The following is a 24,030-nucleotide window of genomic DNA, read 5'->3' as shown; positions in this document are numbered from 1 at the left end:
TCTTGTTTCCTTTGCCTCTAAACCTTCTTTTCTTTATGTACACGTTCCTCTATTCTCTTACTTTTTCATTTTCTTCGTTTCCACTTCTTCTTTTCGTTTCTTCTTCCGCCTTTTTTTTTTTGTTCTTTTGTTTTTCTTGATAACTCTCTCCACGCCATCTTGTACAAAATATGATGAATATATCCTCGACATCAAATGTGCTTCTCGTTGGCGCAATAATATTAGTGCTGACAATTGTAACACACGCGCATTCTTCCCCACCCGAAATCCGATGGAGTTCACTTGCAAAGCGTGTGGTGTGAAACTCAGTGACTTCGCCTGTCATTGTACCAACTGTCTACTTCTGATTCACTCAAAATGTGCTAAATTTCTAGGCACCATCAAAATTAGAGGACACGATCACTCCCTCACTTGCACCTTCTCTCTTAGTCAAGGCAAAGAGCACAAGTGCGAAGTCTGTTACGAAGAGGTGGATACCAAGTATGCAACTTACTGTTGTGATGATCACAAGTGTGACTACATTGCCCATTTACGGTGTGCTTATTGGCTTAGGAAGGACGTGAGTGAAACCGGTACTGTTTCCGTTGACTATGCTACTCATTTGGTCGAGGGCAGCGATCTAAAAGAGGATGAAAAAACTGGCCCTCAGGAGATCCAGCAGCATCCTAGTCATCTTCAACATAAATTAATCCTTAAAAATGAAGAGCTCCAGGATGTCAAGCGTTGTGAAGGGTGTATGCAATTTATAACGTTGCTCCCATTTTAAGGTTGTGAGGAGTCCTGTAGCTTCTCCCTCCATATAAGATGTGCTAAACTACCCCGAGAGGTTAGGCGACTTAAATATCACCAACACCCGCTCACCCTACATTATAATGTAGATTCCAATATTGTGCGATCGTTCGAATGTTGGGCTTGCGACAGAACTCGGAGTGGCTTCAGCTACAGATGCCTCAAGGATTTGTGTAATGATGCAATATTTGATGCTCAATGTATTTTAATTCCAGAAGTCTTTAAACATAAAGGTCACCAGCACCGCCTCTTCCTTGGTAAATTTAAACAACCAGAGTGCAATGCTTGCGGTCAACGTCCTGGTGACGCTATGACATTTGATTGCAACACTTGTGGGTTCCGCTTGTGTATTAAATGCGCTACTCTTCCACTCGTAGCTAGGCATAGACATCTCCGACATCTCACTTACACTGCCGCCGAAGACAACTCTGAAGATTATTATTGTGAAATTTGCGAAGAAGTAATGAACGAAAATTGGTTCTATTACTGTAAAGATTGTAACGTCGCTGCTCATCCTCAATGTATTCTTGGAGAAACTTGGCTGGAGTAATTACATTTATTTATATGAGAGAGACATTGAGGGAGAACCTTGTTGTATATAATTTTATTCAATATTACTAGAACTCGTGCTAATAATGTTATTGTACTCATTTTCTTTGAGAATCAAAGCATAGTGTAAAAGACAACGAAAACTTGTACCATTTACCTTTCGAAGAATCAAGCGAAGATCAGAACTTTCACAAAGAACGCTCCAAAAATATTTTCATCTTATTCCCCATTCTCTTTATTTTCTCTTCTTCTCGTGTAGAATGAGAAAAGATTAAAAAAAAAAAGAAAAAAGAAAAAAGGTTTGTCTTAATAAAGCAGGCCCAACCATCCCTTTAGTGAAAGAGATATAAAACCTAGGTCCAATAAGTTTTGAGTTTCTAGTTATCTCATAACCCCCTTGCAAGTCCTATTAATTATAGTTTACTCAACTATAAATTTATAATTATACTATAGATAATGACAATCCATATACTTAATCATATTATTCATGTAATATAATAGGATTATATGATCATATAACATTGTGGCATATGACATGTAATCACTTTATTATATGTTATAAGTATTATAATTATATATTTAATAATCATTACATCATTTATTTTTATTTTTTTAAAGTTATATAGTTTATTTAACAATATTTAATAATCAGCCGAGCGCAGCTTAATTTAGAAAGTCAGAAAGCGTAGACCAAAAGGGATAGAGGGGTTGGTTTGTTACATTTTCATCTTCATTCCATGGACTGAGAGGACAAGAAATTCCAAATACTAGTTTTATCAAATCTTTTAAAGAAATCAGGTCTGGATCCCCTCACCTTTTTATCATTTCTCATTTTAAGACCTCAATTTTCAACTTCGATAGATTTTAGACCCAAGTTTAAGTTCATTCTAAATTCAAGACCTCAACATTTTCCATCAAATAATTAATATAAATTCCTGTTAAAATACAACTATTCCACTAGAATTAAAAAAAAAAAAAAAAAAAAAAAAAAAAAAAAAAAAAAAAAAAAACCCTAAATTCCAATGTGTTATATCGACAAAAAAGTAGCAAACAAGACAATAATCTGTTTTCCGCATCTTGTTAGATCCTTTGATGTAACATCTCATTTTCTAGACATATCTATCTCAGAGAAAAAGAATTAGTTGACAGGCCCTGAGCCTCTTCCACTCAGCCTTTCTTCTTCGTATGAATAAGGTCCTAGTATGTAAGAATCATACTCCACTTAAAACACATTATGCATGTCAACTGATGGGAAATGAATGTAATAAATATGTATGAAGAGTAGCATTACTCTAAACTATTTGAGAATAGAGTGGGATTTGATAATAACAGTTAAGGAGTCCATGGAATTCAAAAAACAAACAATCCAGTTAGGAGTGCATGGACCTTGAAATTTTATACTACAAGATGAGAACTGAGAAGTGAAAATATAAAATAAGCGACTAAATAAAATTTGTTTTTACCAAATATAGCCTAGCTTACCATTATATTGCATAAAGTTAGAGAGAGAGAAAGAGAGGAACAAGGTATACATATGCTACATAACATACTAGATCTTACAAAACCATCTCCAAATATGCTGCATAACATACATAGTTACAGAAGATCTTACAAAACCATCCCCAAATATGCTACATAACATACAAAGTTACAGAAGATCTTACAAAACCCTCCCCAAATATGGTACATAACCTACAAAGTTACAGAAGATCTTACAAAACCATCCCCAAATATGCTACATAACATACAAAGTTACAGAAGATCTTACAAAACCATCTCTGAATGACGAAAAGAAAAACATAGGCCATGTAAAAGGTCTGGTTAAAAATGCTACACAACATGTTAGATTTAAACAAGGCTATAAACAGCAAGAATTCATTGACGATGTCCATCAGGCAGAGCAACCACCTTGTGGAAGGGTACTGTCCTTTGAGGCAAGGATCCATCTTCCTCATCATCGTCAAATTCCAGTAAATAACTGCCCAACAAAAAACCAGATGCATATCACAATATAGTATTGGGTGAAAAATAGTTAGGTATCGATCTAATGGAAAATTGGGACATTCGAGACCCAATTTGGCAATCATCATTCTAGTTCATTTTCTAGATCTCAAAAAAAGGAAAGGACTTCCGTAAAGAACTAAGCCTATTTGTTTCCTTGAAAATGTTAAAGAATCTGTTAACTTTGCGATACGTGTAAACACTTTGGTGAATGCTGATAAATCAAATTACATGTGAAGCTATGGTTTTAAAAACTGTGAGACTCACCAACTGAGGTGATCATTTTGTTTTTATTTGGTTCCCAAAGGCCAATCACAATGCACTTTTTCCAAATTCCAGGACACTAAGGATGAAACAGAAAGAAATGATATTACTTACTTCTCCGTCTTCCTCTGAAAATATTTTGAATAGTTGAGAGTAGCCAAACATGCGCAATACAATTAGTAGTTAGATCCATGCCAAACTTGTTTGTTCAAAGGATAAGAATTTACAGAAGATTGGAATTCAAAGGAAAAGAACAATAACTTCTGCTCAAGTACACCAAAGTGGATGGAATAGTTACCTTGCGATGGCCATTGACAACAGTTGCCTTATAAAGTGCAGTTGTTCCAGGATAGACAGCCAAGACTTGGCTTCGAGGAGGGAAATCTGGAGCGGTAGAAGCATCACCTCTCTTGGGGAAAGGAATAATACTTGACATGGGCAGCTTGTACTTTCTAAGAGCACCAAGGAAAAAGAAAATGATAAATGTCACTCACAGATGGGTTCAATTATAAAGGAAAGGGAAATAAATAAATAAACCATATAATACTTTTTAACAACAAACAGATAGACAACTAGCACTTGTCATTGCTTGGCCAAAGAAAAGAAAATTATTAGAAAACATTGAGGAAGAAAGCCAGCACTAATGATCCCTGGGCAACCTAGCTTATCAAGAACCACACAAGTTCCAGTCTCAAGCCTGAAAAGACTAATCCAGATTTATTAAATATTTTCAAAAATAAAGTTTTGTCCAGAAACCACCACATAGCAGCTCTCCATGCAAAATCTGCCTGCTTACAGAGAAAAGCAAATTTAACACTAAAATGGATTAGTCACAAAGGGGAATCAAAGAGGTGAAAGAAAAAGGTGAAGAAGAAAGAACAGTTGAAAAAAATAATATCATTTTCTTTTTGCCTTTTTTTTTTTTTTTTTTTTGTGGAAGAATGAGAGTCAAAAATCATACCAGCCTTAGAAAAGTATGATGACAAGATTATCCATTCCAATGAAACTAAAACTCTTGGATGTAGTCTAATTTTTTTATGAATAATAATTTATTAGAAGAAGAAGAAGTAAAGCTTTTGTACACGAAAAGTATACAAGAGAAGCAACCACCCTATTGGGTCGAAAATCTAAAAAGTTAACAAAATCTACAAAATTAGAAGAAGAAAAATTAGGAATATAAGTTACAGCCCAATCTAAAAGAAATCTCAAGGAGCATTTTAATCATAGCATATTGGACTTACGATCCTCAAAAAAGCGCCAATTATTTCTCTTCAAATGCTTTAGTAAAGTAGTGACAACTTCCAAATGGCTCTTGGATGTAATCTAATGCGAGTAATTACAACTACATACAATTTGTTTATGCCAGTAGAAAGTATCACTAAGCCATTAACCCAAGATCAGCCATTAAGGCATAGGAGGTGCTCCATGTGAATCAAATGCCATGCATAGGTAAACCATGCAACCATGCAAAATCATGGGAACAGAAAGATATCATGTAAGCATCTAAACAGAAGTTAAGTGCAAAGCATCAAATTGGAGTCAATAAAAGAAAGTAACCTTTGGCCACCACCTTCATCATCATCACCCGGTTCCTCATCTATTACTTCAAATCTGCACAGAGTTGCTTCTTCGTAAGCATGGAACAAAGTAGTTTCTGAAGGTAAATAAACGATGTAGAAGAGTAGTTTCTGCTTGATGTTGGCTCCACAACAAGCTCGTTCAAGTTTCTATACTAATCCAATCTAGCCTATCCCTAGTGGCTTCTCTCCTCAATGAGTAAAATCCAAGCAGGCTTGTATGCTACTTTGGCATGTGAATATGGAGCACCTATATCTCAAGACTTAGAAACATATATTCATCTGGCACATTTTATCACATTCTACTTAATCACTGGAAAAACTATATTACACATAAGGCCTTCATTCATTTTGAAAACAGTTCATAAAGAGCTTTGACTTGACCTTGAGCCAGGCATTTATCACCAGGCAATTGAATTGGGGCCAAAATCAAACTTGATAAAGAAGTGACAAAGTTATCACAAGAGCTTGGCGTATTTCTTTTTCTTTTTTTGAGTTAGCCTCAAGCTTAAACAACACAATCGTCATTCGATGAGCCTGCCCAAACAGGTAATCAGTTATCATGATAAACTTGAAACAAGTGTTCTAATTCTTCATCAAAGTTCAAATCATGACGTGTAATGCCATATCTACAGGAACTAAACTTACTCTCTTGTCTCCTTATCAAAATGCAACACTTTTACAACAAACCAGTCGTCCTTATCAGCCTCAGCTGGTGTGACTTTAGCTGCTACCTGAAATAACAGTACACGTTAATTAAACAGAAGTGCACAAAGTATCATCATCCAAGTGAAAGAATTTGTTCGTCAAAAGCAGTAATATAGTTGGACTAATGACTATCATACTACTGCATACCTGTTTAAACTTTAAACTTGCACAAGCCTCAAGTTCGCTTTGCACATTAGCGGGTTTCCTTGAAATATTTGAATCAGTCTTCACTCTTTTCCTTTTCTTATCGTTGCCTTCTGGAATTTATGTAATGTCAGCTAAATGAACAGAGTGTAGAGTTTCCATAACAGCAGGACAAGCATCTTCTTGGAATCAACCATCAATATGAAGTTTATACGCATTATGATTTATATATATCCACTAGCAAAGCTATATGAGTCGATGAAATTTAAATGCCACATTATGCATGTTATTTTTCAACCCATCTTAGCATAACTTGCATTTTGTATAAAAAAATAACCAGTTGCCAACTTGTTCCCCAAAATATAACCCCGAACAAAGAATAATTTCAATTTACTCAACTACGGGTAAAGCTTAAAACAATCTTAAATTGAACCAACTTAAAAAACAGAACTCGCCAAATACACATACGCAAAACATTAAAAATAAAAAGAAAATAAACTTTTGAAAACCCTAGAGAACTAAAAATCGGAAATTTCAATGTGAAAGGAATGGAAATTATTGGGACTGATTAAGAAGACCATTTTTCTTAACAACCTAGGGTACGCAGACAAACTTAATTTCACTTTTCCATGTTTTCAAACAATAAAACAAAACAAAAAACACACACACACACACACATCCAGACCTAATTCACGTAATCCTCGCCTAATTCCCAAAGGGAATTCTTCATTGGAAAGGAGCGGAAATTAAATTCGAGAAAACAATTCCCTTGTTTCTGAACCTAATAGCACAAGCTTTTGGAAATCGAGAGGAAAACCAAGATGGAGAGTGGTTTTAAGGGAAGGGGATCTTTTATCTGGTAAAAGAGAGAAGGAAGAGGAATACAATCAAAATAACAAAATCAATTATAGTGGGTTTGAGAGAAATGACGAGGAAGGGACGCACCTGGGTCGGCAGTGGGGGGTGTCGCTGCCGCTGCCGCTGCTGCTGATGATGCCATAGCTATTTGCTGCTTTTCGCTAGTCGCTACAGAGTTTTATCGAAAGGTGTGACGGAAGTATGTGATGGGATAGGTAGTTGTCGCAGTTGACTAGACCGTCGAAAGGATATGTAGGCTTCGATTAAATAAAGCAAAGGCAGTTGAAAAGTTAACTAATTTTTATCCATAATTGTGTGAAAATCATTTCAACCCCATTTTCCGCGTATCAGAGACTCTTAAATTATTTGTCTCACTTTGAGAGGACAAATTAAGTCGGAAAAAAAAAAAAAAAAATTATAATTCATGTATAAATTAAACATGTGAAAAGTACTTTTCTTTTTTTTTATTTTTATTATTTTTTTATTTTTTTATTAATGTTATTAAAAAATCATGTAAGAAATACATACTATTTAAATAACATGTGCTTCTCACATGCTAAGAGACGCATGTCAATCTTATATGTGGGTTATAAAATATTTTCTACAAACCGGTTTCTATATAATTTTTGTCAATTTGAGAGAATTCAAATAGCTGATTGTTAGATACCACTTATGAAATGTATTTAACTAAACAAAAATTAGACTATTCAATCACTTAAAGCATCTAGTGAGCTCTCCAAATTTTTTTCAAATTTTAGCTAAAAAATATAATTTCATTATTTTAACGACTACTTTTAACAAATTTCATTCATCAAACTTTCTAAATATTTCTCTATTTCAACTATATATTAATTTTTATTGGTTTTAAGCAATCACTCGTAACAAATGAGGAGAGAGAAAAAATAAAAAGTGAAGTGAAATGAGAGAAAAATGATTAAATATTCAATAGCTCATGAAATTTGTGAGCCAAATTTGGAGTGAAATTTTGACAAGAGCCAAAATAGATAAATTATCAAGCGTTTGTTGAAGTAGACTTTTTTGAATTTTTCACCAAATTTCGATGAAAAAATTGAATTGGAGAGCTTACTAGGGATGCTCTTATCGGATCATATGTGTCCTATAAGTAATTTCTTATAATCACCTTCCCAAATTTTGACAAATAATTTGAGAGTATCCTGATTTATTCTCCACTGTTTGTGTTGTACATCATAACCCTACCAAAAAAACCTTGGCTTTGTTTGACAAACCCTCCCAAATTTTCTCCGAAAAAATTAACTTCAAAACATTATACTTTTTATATCACATTAATCATTTTTTTTAAAATAAAAAAAAAATTATATTATTATTTTATTTATAAGAAAAAAAGGATTACCAAACCACCCGAATCGCACTCTTAAATGCACGTCTTTGGACTTGTTGGAGATTCCTTCTATTGCTTCCCTTGCATTACATCTACGTGGCACTCTATCAAACTTCACGTGGGTGATTGTTCAAAATGTAACAATTATTAAGATATTAATTAAATAATTAAAATTTTTTATTTCTTATCTGTTCACTCTAAGAAAGTCAGTGTTTAATATAGTATAAAGCCGTATTCTTATCCCTCGTGTCTTTGATCTAAGCTTGGAAATTGTTTACACGACCTGCAAATACGATATGAAAAAATTGAGTTTGAGTCATAATTAGGCTGACCCGATTCTGATCTGATTATAATCATGTCACAAGTTAACCCGCTAACACGATTACAACCCATTTTTTAAAAAAAAAAAATAAAAAAAACCCGGAAACTTCAAGAAAGAAAGGTAATGAAGTCAAGCACAAAAAAGATGATGTTATTTTGTCCTACAAGATTTTATGAAAAGTGAAAGTAATTTAGAGAAAATTAAAATAAAATAACAAATATAGCCTAGCTTACCATTATATTGCAGAGAGAGAGAGAGGGAGAGAGGGAATAAATATGCTATATAACATAAAAAGTTACAGAATATATTACAAAACCATATCCAAATGACCAAACGAAAAAACATAGGCCATGTTAAAGGTCAGGTTAAAAACGCTACATAGCAGGTTAGATTTATACAAGGCTATAAACAGTATGAATTCATTGACGATGTCCCTCAGGCAGAGCAACCACCTTGTGGAAGGGTACTGCCCTTTGAGGCAAGGATCCCTCTTCCTCATCATCGTCAAATTCCAGTAAATAACTGCCAAACCAAAAACATGAATATGCATATCAACAATATAGTATTGGGTGAAAAATAGTTGGGTTTCTATCTAACGAAAAATTGAGATATTTGGGACCCAATTGGCAATCATCATTCAAGGTCATTTTCCACATCTCAAAAAAAGGAAAGGACTTCTATAAAGAACAAAGCCTATTTGTTTCCTTGAAAATGTTAAAAGGATCTGTTATAACTTTGTGATACGTTTACCACTTTGGTGAATACTGATAAATCAAATTACATGAGAAGCTATGGTTTTAAAAACTGTGAGACTCGCAAACTGAGGTGATCATTTTGTTTTTATTTGGTTCCCAAAGGCCAATCACAATGTACTTTTTTCCAAATTCCATGACACTAAGGATGAATCACAAAGTAAGGATATTACTTACTCCTCCGTCTTCCTCTGAAAATATTTCGGATGGTTGAGAGTAGCCAAACATGCGCAATACAATTAGTAGTTAGATCCATGCCAAACTTGTTTGTTCAGAGGATAAGAATTTACAGAAGATTGGAATTCAAAGGAAAAGAACAAGAACTTCTGCTCAAGTACACCAAAGTGCATGGATTAGTTACCTTGCGATGGCCATTGACAACAGTTGCCTTATAAAGTGCAGTTGTTCCTGGATAGACAGCCAAGACTTGGCTTCGAGGAGGGAAATCTGAGGCGGTAGAAGGATCACTTCTCTTGGGGAAAGGAATAATACTTGACATAGGCAGCTTGTATTTTCTAAGAGCACCAAGGAAAAAGATAAATGTCACTCTCAGGTGAGCTATTTCAATTATGCAGGAAAGGGAAATAAATAAATAAACCATCTAAAACATTTTAACAAGAAGATAGACAACCAGCACTTGTCATTGCTAGGCCAAAGAAAAGAAAATCTTTAGAAAACATTGAGGAAGAAAGCCAGCACTAATGATCCCTGGGCAACCTAGCTTATTAAGAACCACATATGTTCCAGTCTTTTAAGCCTGAAAGACTAATCCAGATTTATTAAATATTTTCAAAAATAAAGTTTTATCCAGAAACCACCACATAGCAGCTCTCCATGCAAAATCTGCCTGCTTACAAAGAAAGGCAAATTTAACACTAAAATGGATAAATCACAAAGGGGAATCAAAGAGGTGAAAGAAAAAGGTGAAGAAAAAAGAATAGTTTGAAAAAAAAAATCATTTTCTTTTTGCCTTCATTTCAATGAAACTAAAACTCTTGGATGCAGTCTAATATTTTTTATGAATAATAATTTATTAGAAGAAGAAGAAGTAAAGCTTTTGTACACGAAAAGTATACAAGAGAAGCAACCACCCTATTGGGTTGAAAATCTAAAAAGTTAACAAAATCTACAAGATTAGAAGAAGAAAAATTAGGAATATAAGTTATAGCCCAATCTAAAAGAAATCTCAAGAAGGAGGATTTTAATCGTAGCATATTGGACTCGTGATCCTCAAAAAAGCGCCGATTATTTCTCTTCAAATGCTCCACATTAGTAAAGTAGCGATAACTTTCCAAATGGCTCTTGGATGTAATTTAATGCGAGTAATTATAACTACATACAATTTGTTTATGCCAGTGGAACATATCACTAAACCAATTAACCCAAGATCAGCCATTAAGTCATAGGAGGTGCTCCATGTGAATCAAATGCCATGCATAGGTAAACCATGCAACCATGCAAAATCATGGGAACAGCAAGATATCATATAAGCATCTAAACAGAAGTTAAATGTAAAGCATCAAATTGGAGTCAATAAAAGAAAGTAACCTTTGGCCACCACCCTCGTCATCATCACCCGGTTCCTCATCTAGTACTTCAAATCTGCACAGAGTTGCTTCTTCGTAAGCATAAGCATGGAACAAAGTAGTTTCTGAAGGTAAATAAACGATGCAGAAGACTAGTATTCTCTTTTCTTTTCTTTTCTTTTCTTTTCTTTTTTTAAAATGAATGATGGAGAATAGTATTCTCCTTACCTCTTTGTTCCATCCTAATTACTGACAACACAAGTTAAATGCAAGAATAGGCCAAAAGTAAACCGAGCTGCCTGATGTTGGCTCCACAACAAGCTCATTCAAGTTTCTACACAAATCCAATCTAGGCTATCCCTAGTGGCTTCTCTCCTCAATGAGTAAAGCCCAAGCAGGCCCATGTGCTACTTTGGCATGTGAATATGGAGCATCTATATCTCAAGACTTAGAAACGTATATTCATTTGGAACATTTTATCACATTCTACTTAATCGCTAGAAAAGCTATATTACGCATAAGGCCTTCATTCATTTTGAAAAAAGTTCACAAAAAGCTTCAACTTGACCTTGAGCCAGGCATCACCAGGCAATTGAATTGGGGCCAAAACCAAACTTGATAAATAAGTGACAAAGTTATCAAAAGAGCTTGGCATATTTCTTTTTCTTTTTTTGAACTAGCCTCAAGCTAAAGCAATACAATCATCATTTGATGATCCGGCCCAAACAGGTAATCAGTTATCATGATAAACTTGAAACAAGTGCTCTAATTCTTCATCAAATATAAAATCATGACGTGTAATTCCATATCTACAGGAACCAAACTTACTCTCTTGTCTCCTTGTCAAAATGCAAAACTTTTACAACAAACCACTCATCCTTATCAGCCTCATCTGGTGTGACTTTAGCTGCTACCTGAAATAAGTACACGTTAATTAAACAGAAGTGCACAAAGTATCATCCAAGTGAAAGAATTTGTTCACCAAAAGCAGTAATATAGTTGTATTAATGACTATCATACTACTGCACACCTGTTCACCCTTTAAACTTGCATAAGCCTCAAGTTGGCTTCGCACATTAGTGGTTATCCTTGAAAGATCTGAATCAGTCTTCATTCTTTTCCTTTTCTGATCGTTGCCTTCTGGAATTTATGTAATGTCAGTTAAATGAACAGAGATTAGAGTTTCCATAACATCATGACAAGCATCTTCTTGGAATCAACCATCAATATGCATTTTACCGGCTTTATGTTTTATATCCACTAGCTAAGCTGTATGAGTTGAGGAAATTTAAATGCCATATTATGCATGTTATTTTTAACTTATTTCTGTGAAGTTCCTCACTCATCTTAGCATAACTTGCATTCATCTACCGAAACTTGATAACATGCCATATTCCATGTTGTTAATGTAGCTATCCAATACAATGAATAAGCATATTTAACGCAGTCCATAATTAGAAACAGAATTCAAGAGTGCTGTTGAAAATCTAGTTCTATGCTTCTAATTAACTAATTAACACATCTGAGTTATTAGCTTCTCATGATATGCCCTGCATTAGATTCCATTCTCTTTATAGAAGGAATTAAAAATATAACAAAAACATATCTTTAATTCAAAGTGCATATGAGAATTGGTAACTTCCTCCAACTAATCAATAGAACTTCAATCTGATATGTATAGGAGTTATTTATCTCATCAACATATATGGCATATGTGCCTTTCTACTGTTCTATTCCTTCATGTCAAGTCCAGATGAGTAGCTCTACATGGCTAGTAGCATATCTATTGGAAAGTACATTTATCTTTGGAATGCTATCTTCAGTCGCTTTGGGATGTCCTAGGTTATGCTTAATCGAGTGGTTGATTTGTTTGCATGCTGGTAGATGGGTAATCGTTCTCGGAGTGCTGTCATATGGAAAATGGTGCCTTCTTGCCTTATGTGATACTTGTGGAGGGAACGTAATGACAGAAATTTTGAGAACCAAGAGAGGCTGTTGGAGGAGCTCATGTCCTTTTTCTTTTACTCTCTTTTTACTTAGACAGTTGCATTTTTAGCTCCCTTAGTGATTAGTTTTAATGATTTTCTTGTACTTTTTTCTTCTTCTACTTGAGCATTTTCTTGTATACTTCATGTGTACTAAAGTTACGCCTTTCTGCTCTTTGATTTGCATTTCATTACTTACTAAAAAGAATAGCTAAAGAAAAGCCAGGGACATACAAGATGGTTATTTATCATTGAAAAATTTTCCTGTGAGATTTCTTATGGAATTGATTCATCTTTTGGTCTGACTTTGTTGATCTTAGTAACTATAATTTGATCGATGTCTCTCTTGAATGATTTGAAAAGGGATTAGTTAATTTTAATTGAGGTTCTTTAGAGTAGATTAGGAATGGAGAGGTGGTGCTATGTGGAATCCAAAACGTTTGTCTTCTCGGTGATAGAAGGTGCTTCGGTGGTAAGAGTGGAGGAAAGGAGGAGGAGATTTTCAGGGCTCATACTGCTTGGTGCCCAGAGCTGCGGATGGTTGCTCTCGACCCTGGAGAGTGTGCTGAGGTTTACAGGGACGGATTTTGTAAGGTCTTTCAGGGAGGGGTCCAAGGTCTTCATTGTTAGGCGAGGAGGCAACACAGCTGGAAGTTTTATCGAAGTAGCAGCCTATGCCTTGGGAGGTTTGAAAGGGATTATTTACATTCCTGAAGGACGGAATGGGTGGGGATGGAGCAGTTTCTTGGCTGAGCTGGGTAAGACCAGGGATTTCCTCTCAGACTCAGCAGGGAAAGTTCTGGTTCGGACTGGAACTCCGCCTGCGATGGAGCGGGTTCACGATCATGGAGCTGGCACTGATGATGCTACTGGTTCAACCACAGACAAAGCACCATCTTACGCTGAAGTGCTATGCACAGGTCCTCGCCGACCGGAGGAGGAAGGGTTGAAGAAGGGTCAGACGGAGCACCTCTTGGGTAAAGACCATCATGACCGTTATGCCTTCGACGCTATGCAGGGGGACAGGAGTTTTCCTATTTCGGAAGCAAAGTCCCATGCTGTTTTCCGAGGCAAGTCAGTCTACTCCTTTGGTGAAAAAAGCGATGGATTTCAGAAGTTTGGAGGGAAAGACACGCTACCTTCCCTGCTGCTCTGGCAGAGCCAGCTGGAGAAGTTGAAAAATGAGGTGGACCGAGCACTGAGTAGTGTGCGTGAAGGGCTGTTGTTGGTTGGGCCGGGCTTCAAGCCCAATGGTGACAGGCGGAAGAGGAAAAAGAACAGAAAGAAGAAAAAGCAGAGGACTTGTTGGGTTCCGAAATCTAAGCCCAACCCAAGTGTTTCAACGGCTGATCGGGCTATGCCTATAGTAACGCCTACAGTAACAGAACCACTGGCAGTGTCGGGTTCCGGAGGTCCAGAGAGTGTTCCGGAGGGAGCGTCGACTTCTGGCGGGTTCTGTCTTCCCCCTACGACGATCACGTCTTTGGAGATCACATGCGTCGAGTCTGCCTCCAGGCCAGAGCGGGGGTCTCGTCCTGTTATCAGAGATGCGGATACAAGGGAAGAGAAGGAAGAAAAGGATATAGCCAGGAGTGCGGTTCAGTCTGCGGGATGCACAGAGTCTGACGGTGGTGTTTCTGCTCCTCTCGATATCCAAACTCCAGCATGCTACTCCAAGCTGTTGGAGTTAGGTCCCGGGCCACTCATCAACGTGGTGGACACCGGCATATGCCCAGCTCTGCTCTGCGTCGGAGGGCTGAATGTTGTCCCTGCCTTGGAAAGTTTAACTTCTCCGCTGGTTCTTAATGGGTCTGAGCTACCCGGTTCTAGGTTGGAGGTTGTTCCTAAAATTCCGGAAGTCCCTGCCACAGTTAGGATGGGTTCAGACTCAGTGATGGTTGTTTGGGCTGGTCGGAGTTCGTTGGATCCTTTGATGCCTTCGGGCTTTTATCCCTCGGAGTTAGAAGTTGTAGATACCTCTATTACTCTCTTCTCCCCTTCCGGTTTGGGGCCCATGAATGGAATGAAGCTTATTGAGCCCCCGGAGGAAGAGCCGGCTCCTTTGTGCTGCTGTCCGGGTGATAATTTCAGGGGTCTTTCCGGTAAAAAATCTCCAATGGATTTCTTGAAGGCGGTTCTGGAGTATAGCCAGTCGGTGGGGGTTACGTGTGATGGCTATGAAGGTCAGCTTTCAGCCGTGTTTGAGGCTATCCTTGCTGAAAATGACAAGAAGGAGCGGGTTCTTCTCTGAAAGCGGGCAACAAGTTCAATAGAGAACTTAATAGATTATCTTGTTCTATTAATTATGATGCGAGAAGCGGAAGCAACTCTCAGAGTAGGTGTAAAGGGAGGGCGATTGGAGGTATTTTATGAAGCCAAAAATTCTCTCGTGGAATGTCAGGGGCTTAAATGAGGGTAGCAAGCGGTTGAAAGTTAAAAACCTAATTAGACAATGGAAAGCAGACATTATTTGCTTGCAAGAAACCAAACTGGAGTTCATCTCCAACAGCTTAGTGAGGCGCCTTTGGGGATGTCACTTCGTTGATTGGTGTTACTTACCCTCAAGCGGGGCCTCTGGTGGTATTCTTATCATGTGGGATAGAAGGGTTGTTGAGAAATTAGATGTGTATGTGGGGGAGTTTGTTGTCGCTTGTTCTTTTAGGAGTGTTGCCGATGACTTTACTTGGGCCTTTGCGGGGGTATACGGTCCTAACCTTGACTCTGTTAGAAGGTTGCTCTGGGACGAGCTGGCTGGCCTTGCTTCTTGGTGGGAGATGCCTTGGTGTATTGGGGGTGATTTCAATGTCATTCGTTTTCCTGCTGAAAGGTCTAGGGAAGGTCGCCTTACCGCTGCTATGATGGAGTTCTCAGACTTTATTTTCGAGCAGGGCCTCATGGACTTTCCTCTCGCTGGAGGGACTTTCACGTGGTCCAATAATCAGGAGAACCCCTCCTGGTCTCGTATTGACAGATTTCTTGTCTCTCCAGATTGGGAGGTCAAGTTTCCAGGGTCTATTCAGAAAAGGCTTCCTAGATTGTGTTCTGATCATTTCCCTATCCTCCTGGATTGTAGTGGCATTCAATGGGGTTCCAGACCGTTCAAGTTTGAGAATATGTGGTTGAAGGCTGAAGGGTTTGTGGATAGGGTTCGGATTTGGTGGGAGTCTTATCGCTTCCAGGGTTCTCCTAGCTTCATCTTCACTCAAAAGCTTAAGGCTTTAAAGGTTGATCTCAAGAGATGGAATGATCAGGAGTTTGGCAATGTGGAGTTTCGCAAAAAATTGCACATGGAAGAGTTATGTACTCTTGATAGGTTGGAGGAACAACAAGGTTTATCTTCTGTAGAAAAGGAGAGGAAATGTGCGGTCATCAGAGAACTGGAGAACTCTACCTTGCAGGAAGAGATTAGTTGGAGACAGAAGTCTAGGGTTCTGTGGCTGAAAGAGGGTGATAAATGCACTAAATTCTTCCACCGGATTGCTAACTCGAACAGGAGGTCTAATTCCATAGAGTCGCTCTCCATCAATGGCTCTGTTTCATCCGACCAGCAGGTTATCAGAGAGCATGTGGCTCAATTCTATGAGTCTCTCTTTACAGAACCCTTCCCATGGAGACCTAGAATGGATAATATTGCTTTCGACACCTTGGATGCAGCTGAGGCCTCTTCTCTAGAACTTCCTTTCGAGGAGGTGGAGGTCTTAGAGGTGGTGAAAAGCATGAATCGAGATAAGGCACCTGGTCCAGATGGGTTTTCTCTTGCGTTTTTCCAAGACTGTTGGGATGTGATCAAGACAGATCTTATGAGGGTTTTATGGGACTTTCACTCTCAAAGCAAGTTTGTTAAAAGTGTTAACGCCACTTTTATTGCCTTAATTCCGAAGAAATCTGGGGCTGTGGATTTAAAGGACTTTCGTCCTATCAGTCTTGTTAGTGGTGTGTACAAGATCATTGCTAAAATCCTTGCAAATAGACTTAAAAAGGTGGTGGAGAAGATTATATCATCCCCTCAAAATGCTTTTGTGAAAGGCAGGCAAATTCTTGATTCAGTTCTTATTGCCAATGAGTGCTTGGATAGTCGAATCAAATCCGGCGAACCAGGGTTACTTTGTAAGCTGGATGTTGAGAAGGCTTACGACCACGTTAACTGGGATTTCTTACTGTATATGTTGAGAAGATGTGGCTTTGGGGAGAGATGGTGCTCTTGGATAGCGCACTGTATATCTACGGTGCGATTCTCTGTGCTGGTGAATGGCTCCCCAACCGGTTTTTTCAGTAGCTCTCGTGGCCTTAGACAGGGTGATCCTCTGTCACCACTATTGTTCGTCATTGTGATGGAGGCTCTTAGTAAGTTCTTCTTCGCTACTGTTCAAAAGGGCTACCTTTCAGGGTTCTCTGTGGGTTCTGGCAACAGGGAAGCTATTAACATTTCTCACCTATTGTTCGCAGACGATACTTTAGTCTTTTGTGGGGCTAATTCTGATCATCTTCATTATCTTCGTATGCTTCTTATTTCTTTTGAAGCTGTGTCAGGATTGAAGATTAACCTGGCCAAATCTGTGATGGTTCCTGTGGGTGAGGTGGATAATATGGACGGTCTGGCTAACATATTGGGTTGTGGAGTGTCCTCTCTTCCTTTAAAGTATCTTGGTCTTCCGTTGGGAGCTCCTTTTAAGGCTAAGTCTTGTTGGGATGAAGTTGTAGGGAAGATTGAGAGGCGGTTGGCTAGCTGGAAGCGGTTGTATTTGTCGAAGGGGGGTAGGGTTACCCTTATAAAGAGTACTCTCTCCAACCTTCCTACATATTTTCTCTCTCTATTCCCTATTCCCTCCAGTGTTGCTAGTCGCATTGAGAAGCTACATCGTGACTTTTTGTGGGGTGGCATAGGCGACGAATTCAAATACCACTTGGTCAGTTGGTCCAAGGTTTGTCATCCTATTTCTGAAGGTGGTTTGGGCATAAGAAATTTGAGAATTTTCAACAAGGCGCTGTTAGGGAAGTGGTTGTGGCGTTATGCAAATGAGAGAGAAGCTCTGTGGAAATCCGTGGTGGATGCGAAGTATGGCTCTACTAGGGCTGGTTGGTGTTCCTTAGATCCCCTTGGGTCTCACGGTGTGGGGAGTTGGAAGAACATAAGGAAGGGGTGGAGCTTGTTTTGTAGATATACCAGACTTATCTTGGGCAATGGGTCGAGGATTCGTTTTTGGGATGATGTTTGGTGTGGAGAGATGCCCCTCAAGGAAGCCTTTCCAGTTCTTTATGATATAGCTTGTGTCAAGGATTCTTTGGTAGAAGACCATTTGGTAGTGGTAAGTGGCTCCTATCAGTGGGATGTCAGATTTTTCCGTGATGTTCACGATTGGGAGGTGGACGTTATGGCTTCCTTTTTCTCCTTACTGTATTCATCCAAGGTGGCTCAAGATGGGGGGGACAGGCTTTGGTGGACCCTCTCTCGCAAAGGGTTTTTTGATGTTAGATCATTCTATAAGGCTCTTGCCTGCAAAGAAGCTTCTTTTTTCCCCTGGAAAAGTATTTGGCGGACCAAGGCCCCATTGAAAGTGGCCTTCTTCGCTTGGACGGCAGCGTTAGGGAAAATTCTCACCTTGGACAATCTTAGAAAGAAGCGTGTCATTGTGATTGATAGATGTTGCATGTGTAAAATGACCGGGGAGACTGTGGATCATCTTCTTCTTCATTGCGAGGTTGCACGCGCTCTTTGGTATGTCATCCTTAGCCGGTTCGGTTTGCATTGGGTGATGCCTTCTCGGGTGATAGACTTATTTGCATGTTGGTGGTCGGGGGGACGGTCCCGTAGTGCGGTCGTGTGGAAGATGGCTCCTTGTTGTCTTATGTGGTGCTTGTGGACGGAACGCAACGATAGACAGTTTGAGGACAGAGAAAGAACCATAGAGGAGCTCATTTCCTTTTTTCTCCATTCTTTGTACTCCTGGACGGCTGCGCATTTAGCACCTCTAGAGATTAGTTATAACGATTTCCTTGTATTGCTTTCTTCTTCTTCTTCTTAATTGTCTCTCTTGTATACCCCCTGTATACTTGATTGCGTTTTTCTAATAAAATTTTCTTCTTACTTATCAAAAAAAATTTATCATTGAAAACTTAAAAAATGAAGGCTTAATAAAAAGGTGACAACATTCACTAATGTTTTTATAAGAACAAATCTCACAGCTCAGAAATTCTAGCACAAACCTATTCTTCTCCTTGGTTGCCCTGGAGGTCCAGAAGGCAGTAGAGCATCAAGTTGACTTACCAACATGTTGGAAACACTGCAGCCGAGTAAAATACTGAGAATTATATAAGGTGCAAAACATGCTTCTTACTAATATTACCAGAGGTATAAAATTAAAAGGAAAAAGAAAATAAAAAGTGGAACTTATCAGAGTTATAAAAGCTAGAAAGAGTGTACCTCACTTCATTCTCTGACAGTTCTTTTGCATGAGTGTAAAGAGCTTTCAACTTTGTTAATGAATTATCCCCAGTCTTCTCAACCAACTCAGGAGCTGCATCAGCATTTAAGAAAAAAAAAGAAAAAAAGATATAAGAATTGGCTACATAAGAAAAACAGAACTAGATTGTAATTGTGGAAGAATACTCGATCGCATTGTACTGTAGTGATGGCAACATTGAGATGGTAGGGGTGATATGCAGGTACTGGGCTGGCAACGACAATAGAAATGGTGGAATAGGTAAATGGTTGAGCTTGAGATGGTAATAATGGTGTAAGATGGTCACGCTGATAGTGGGGATGGTGGTAGCACCGGTGTTAAGGGCTACTAACAAGATGGTGGAAAGTTTGTTCCCCACTAGATGCAAAGAAATTGTGTAATAGTTAAGGAAACAGTAACAGTAGTGACTGACAATTATAGGGGTGGCAGCTTTTATAAAATTTTCTTACTTATAAAAAAAAAACAATTATAGGGGTGGCAGCGGTGTTGTTGATTTTACCCCTAGAAAAATAATTAATGGAAACCTTAAGAATAATAAAAAGTAGAAATTATATTAATGTAAAGTAACAAATTATTGAATTATTTCGGCATCAGCCAATCGTTTAGGTAGAGTGTGGACTTAGCCCTATGATCATCTTGAAGGCACGGGGAGGGAAATAAAAATTGGTAAGAGTAGAAGGAAGGAAACTATGTGAACCCCTCCTCCCCTCTCTTTCTCTCTCTCCAGGGCCCACCATTTTTCTCCTCCCAATGTGGGAGACAATGGAGAAAGAGGTGAGCAGAAGAGTGTGTTTCAATTGTTAATAGCTATTGGGCCCACTACATAATTTCCTCCAATTCATTTTTCCCTAGACAACCAAACACCTAAAAGGAAGCCGAACTTCCCTAGCTTCTTTCCCATCCCTTCCCTCTGCCATCATGCAAACAAATACAGTCCAAGGGACAGCAGCAGCTACAGAGTCAGGATAACGGTACTGATGATGATAGAGGTTTTTTTGATAAGTAAATGTTGATAAAGGTATTCACCATTAAAAGTATCCTTTTTTTATAAGTAATTGAAGTAATAGTATCCTTAAATGCTTAATGAAGTAAGTTTGAGATGTTTGCAGGACAATCTATTATAAGACTTAATTTTACTAAATTTTATACATAGTTACTGAGATATATAGGGAAGAGCACCTTTAGAAAAGAGACCTTTGAGTCGATTTCGAAGCTTGGTTGCTTTCTATAATTGTTTAGTTTTTTTTTTTTTTTAGTTTATTTAAATTTATTGAAGAGATCTTCACATTTTCCAAAAATTTATGAGGATACCAACACAGATGAACTACCATAAACATGTTCCTCTAACTATTTCTCAAAGTACCAGAGCAAATTTTGAAGTTTTCAATAAATATTTTTTCACATATTCCTATCTGGCTCAGTGAACAAGAATCAATATTTGTCACCTTTTCCTTATGTGACATATCCTACAATGTTGACACTTATACTCATGTTTGCCACAATAAGAAATGAATAAGTTCAATCTTTAAATTTCTCAACTATGAGTCAAGTTTGCATACTATTTATGCATTTTGCACATATAAATGTGTGAAAGAGTTATACAAACGTTTGGCTACCAAGCATTGTGGATCGAGTATTTTGTACTTTCCTAGCCCTAATCAATATCATCGTTTTTTTTTTCCTTCTCCTTTTTAGCCAATCTATACCATGTCTTGATTTCCTAAATGAACCAATTCAACTTAAGCACTAAACTCATAAAGCCCTAATCTTAACTACTCGGGTTTGGCTACATGTCACCTTTAAGGTCTCTTTTGAACCATTTAACTTCTTACAATTGACCACAAAAAACTGATTAAGCTGGGATGTTTTCACACAAGCTTGGTTGAATTTGCAATTGATTAAAATCCAAAAGATAGACCAACATCAGCTTATAATCTTTTATGGTAGTGCCAATCTTTACATACTAAGACCGGCAATTTGCAAGATCCTGGGAAGTGTTTTCATAATTGGTAATTGTCCATATAATGGAAGTGTACATACTCATAAAAAGAAACAAATACCAAAAGCATGACAAGGAAGATAGTCTGTAAGAATTGATAAGAGCCAAGAAGTACTAGTACATCTCTTATACAAAGATTGGAACTGGCATAAAATTTATCCTTTTACAGCTCTTCTAAAACCAATTATCTTCCTTCTACTTTTCTTGTTGAACTACTTTATAATTGTATTCCGAAACTGAATCAATCCCATGGTTTTTCCCGCCTTTCATATGGAAAAACTCCCTAGTAGTCGACTCAAAAAAGATTCAAAACTGAGAATATTATGGTTCTATGGACAAGAAAAAAGCAAAGGAAATCACTACATTGCTTAAGAAAAGGGTCCTTAAGAAATTAGATTCCTTATTTAAGCATTGTTACACTTTTTTATTACTTTCCTTTGTTTTACACCAGATCCAAATGGAGGATAACTGCAATGTTATAGCAGTACTGCGTCTTTCCTACATGTAACAATGTATATTAATATTGGGTTAAAATAAATAATATTTTCTTATAATGTAGTATGTTATCATTCTTTACCTTTCAGGAAATAGTTCAATGTAAAGAAACCAGTAATAAAAGGTAATATGTGATTATGATGATATCTTTTATGACAAATAGATCTTTGAAGATAACTATAAGAGGTCCATGTAAAAGATGTATCACTGTCAATATGTGACAATGGCTGCATACCTGCAAATAATCATCGGGGCATTTGAACTGGCTGCTCATTTATTGTCCTAATGCATATTATCAATGCAATTGATATCCCTACCAAGCATCCTCAGTGGGTGAGAAGTAATTTTCATGACATATATAAAATAAATAACACAGCGACCTCTCTTGTCATCTTAAGTCCACTTTTATTTATCACTTCTAGGATCCCAACAAAGAAGAGCTTCTTAGGACCTTTATAGTTGGTCTACTATGAACTCATATCACCCAAATTAGGCACCTCCACAGACTGAGCACACATTTTTTACTTTAAACAACAAACTGAAGCTAAGCTGCAACTGATTTTGTGAGCTCCTCACTGACCAGAATCTGGTCACCAATTCCAGGTCCACCCACTCTACAAAATTTAATCCTATGATCAAATAATTCCTATCTGGTGGACTTTTCCAAAAACGAACACCCATATGGTAACTTACACTTCCCAGACTCAAGTTGATAAAAACCACCCAACAATCCCTTCAAAACACATCCACATTCGAGGATGTCAAAACCATGTACTCAACAAAGCTCATAATCTGAAACTAACTCACCAAGCTTACCTCAACAAACTTCAACCAAATTCATCTAAAAAAACAACAAAAATTCAAAAACTTCAAACACATAAAACCAATACAACAAAAAAAAAACTAAGGAAGAACACCAGTATTTAAAATCAACACAAACCCACTAATCCAAGGCACCCAAAGATAAAGATAGACCATCAAATTGACCCATTGTTTCTGGGTTTTCTTCTTTTCGGGTCAATGAGTTAAAGAGGGACTCACTAGCTTGGAGCTTTTTGTGCATCTTGTTGATATCGACCAGCACGTCCTCTTGCTCTTTCCTCAACCGATCGAGCTCCTTCGAGTGCTCCAAGATTCCAGCAATATCTGGCGACGACATCGTTTCTTGTCGCCGTGTTCGATTCCGAACTCGATTTTACTCTACAATTTCACTTCGATCATCTCCAACGATAAAGTTATTCAGTGGAATCAAGAAAACAAATTTAGAAAACAAAGGGCTTTTTCACCTGGGAAAACTACCAGTTGTATCATTACTGAAATTTGATCATTATTAAACAAAGCTGAGAAAAGTATCTTTGTTATTACTAATTTACTATAATTTTGAATGATTGGGCAATGAAAATTTGTTATTAAACAAAATTAAAAAAAAAATAGATGGGGAAAATGGCAAACGACGTCGTTTTAATACTTTCTAGTGGTAGTTTTGGAATATAGTTTGTAAAACCTGTTGCAGCAAATTTTTGTGGCTAAAAGTGCTCAGATTAAAAAAGAAAAATAAATAATGGATAAAGAGGATTTGTCAACGGAATATTGTCTTGTGGTTAACACGTGGCACAACAACAAGGAGGGTGTTCCGAATCCGTAAGCGGGTTGGGGGCCCAACAACAAAGTCTCAAAGCAATTGAAACAGAGCTGAATGAAAAGCATACCCATACTGCCATACCATACGATCAATTGAAAATGGGCTAAAATTGATCCGGTCCAATTTTTTTTTGGACCGAGCACCAAGAAGAGGGCTGCCAATAAAGGTGGTTTGTCAAGCGGTCCACAAATGATCTGGAATGCCTATAGTAACAAGTAGAGGGCTTTCATGTCCAAAAAAAAAAAAAAAAACAAGTAGAGGGCTTGAGAGCGCGACAATTGAGAGGCAACATTGAATTTAGGTATTTAACTGTTCTAAAATTAGTCTACAGGTAGGCTTAAATCACAAATTGTTTATTCTTGTATCAAAATGAATTCAAAATCTCTTAAGTATGCAAAAAAAAAAAAAAAAAATTTAGTCCATAGAGTTAAATTTTGTTAGGTGTCACGTTAACGTCAATGAAAAGACGACACATGTCACTCTTAATAAACAAATATAAATATATAAAACTAAAAAAATTATGGTTCTTTTTTTAAAAAAAGAAATAGGTGACCTACGTGCCACTCCCGCCCATAGGGGCCGCGTGCCGCCCCAACAA

General features: G+C 37.5%; 2 protein-coding genes across 6 annotated transcripts; both read right to left on the bottom strand.

The window, feature by feature from the left end:
- Window positions 1-2,907: 2,907 nt before the first annotated feature.
- Window positions 2,908-7,136, bottom strand: LOC133859922 (SAGA-associated factor 29 homolog B-like). 2 transcript variants are annotated; one of them, XM_062295511.1, is made up of 7 exons: window positions 6,978-7,136; window positions 6,036-6,145; window positions 5,829-5,914; window positions 5,161-5,214; window positions 3,902-4,055; window positions 3,718-3,731; window positions 2,908-3,316 (listed from the first exon to the last, which is right to left on the bottom strand). In XM_062295511.1, the coding sequence occupies exons 1-7, from the start codon at window positions 7,030-7,032 to the stop codon at window positions 3,214-3,216; spliced, it is 576 nt and encodes a 191-aa protein (XP_062151495.1). In that variant the 5' UTR covers window positions 7,033-7,136; the 3' UTR covers window positions 2,908-3,213. The 2 variants fall into 2 exon arrangements, with proteins under 2 accessions (XP_062151495.1, XP_062151496.1); XM_062295512.1 differs by having other exon boundaries at window positions 6,036-6,142; window positions 6,978-7,131.
- Window positions 7,137-8,831: 1,695 nt separating this feature from the next.
- LOC133859921 (SAGA-associated factor 29 homolog A) lies at window positions 8,832-23,129 on the bottom strand. 4 transcript variants are annotated; one of them, XM_062295507.1, is made up of 9 exons: window positions 22,832-23,129; window positions 19,257-19,350; window positions 19,040-19,134; window positions 11,881-11,990; window positions 11,679-11,764; window positions 10,873-10,926; window positions 9,686-9,839; window positions 9,502-9,515; window positions 8,832-9,094 (listed from the first exon to the last, which is right to left on the bottom strand). In XM_062295507.1, exons 1-9 carry the CDS (start codon window positions 22,947-22,949, stop codon window positions 8,992-8,994), a joined length of 828 nt encoding a protein of 275 aa, XP_062151491.1. In that variant the 5' UTR covers window positions 22,950-23,129; the 3' UTR covers window positions 8,832-8,991. The 4 variants fall into 4 exon arrangements, with proteins under 4 accessions (XP_062151491.1, XP_062151492.1, XP_062151494.1 ...); XM_062295508.1 differs by having other exon boundaries at window positions 11,881-11,987; XM_062295510.1 differs by having other exon boundaries at window positions 11,881-11,987; window positions 19,040-19,116; window positions 22,832-23,128.
- Between the last annotated feature and the right edge of the window lie 901 nt (window positions 23,130-24,030).

This window comes from Alnus glutinosa, chromosome 2, assembly GCF_958979055.1.
Source record: "Alnus glutinosa chromosome 2, dhAlnGlut1.1, whole genome shotgun sequence".
In the NCBI taxonomy this organism is placed as follows: domain Eukaryota; kingdom Viridiplantae; phylum Streptophyta; class Magnoliopsida; order Fagales; family Betulaceae; genus Alnus; species Alnus glutinosa.
The sequence above is the reverse complement of the archived record's forward strand: the minus strand, read 5'-3'. Positions and strand labels throughout refer to the sequence as shown.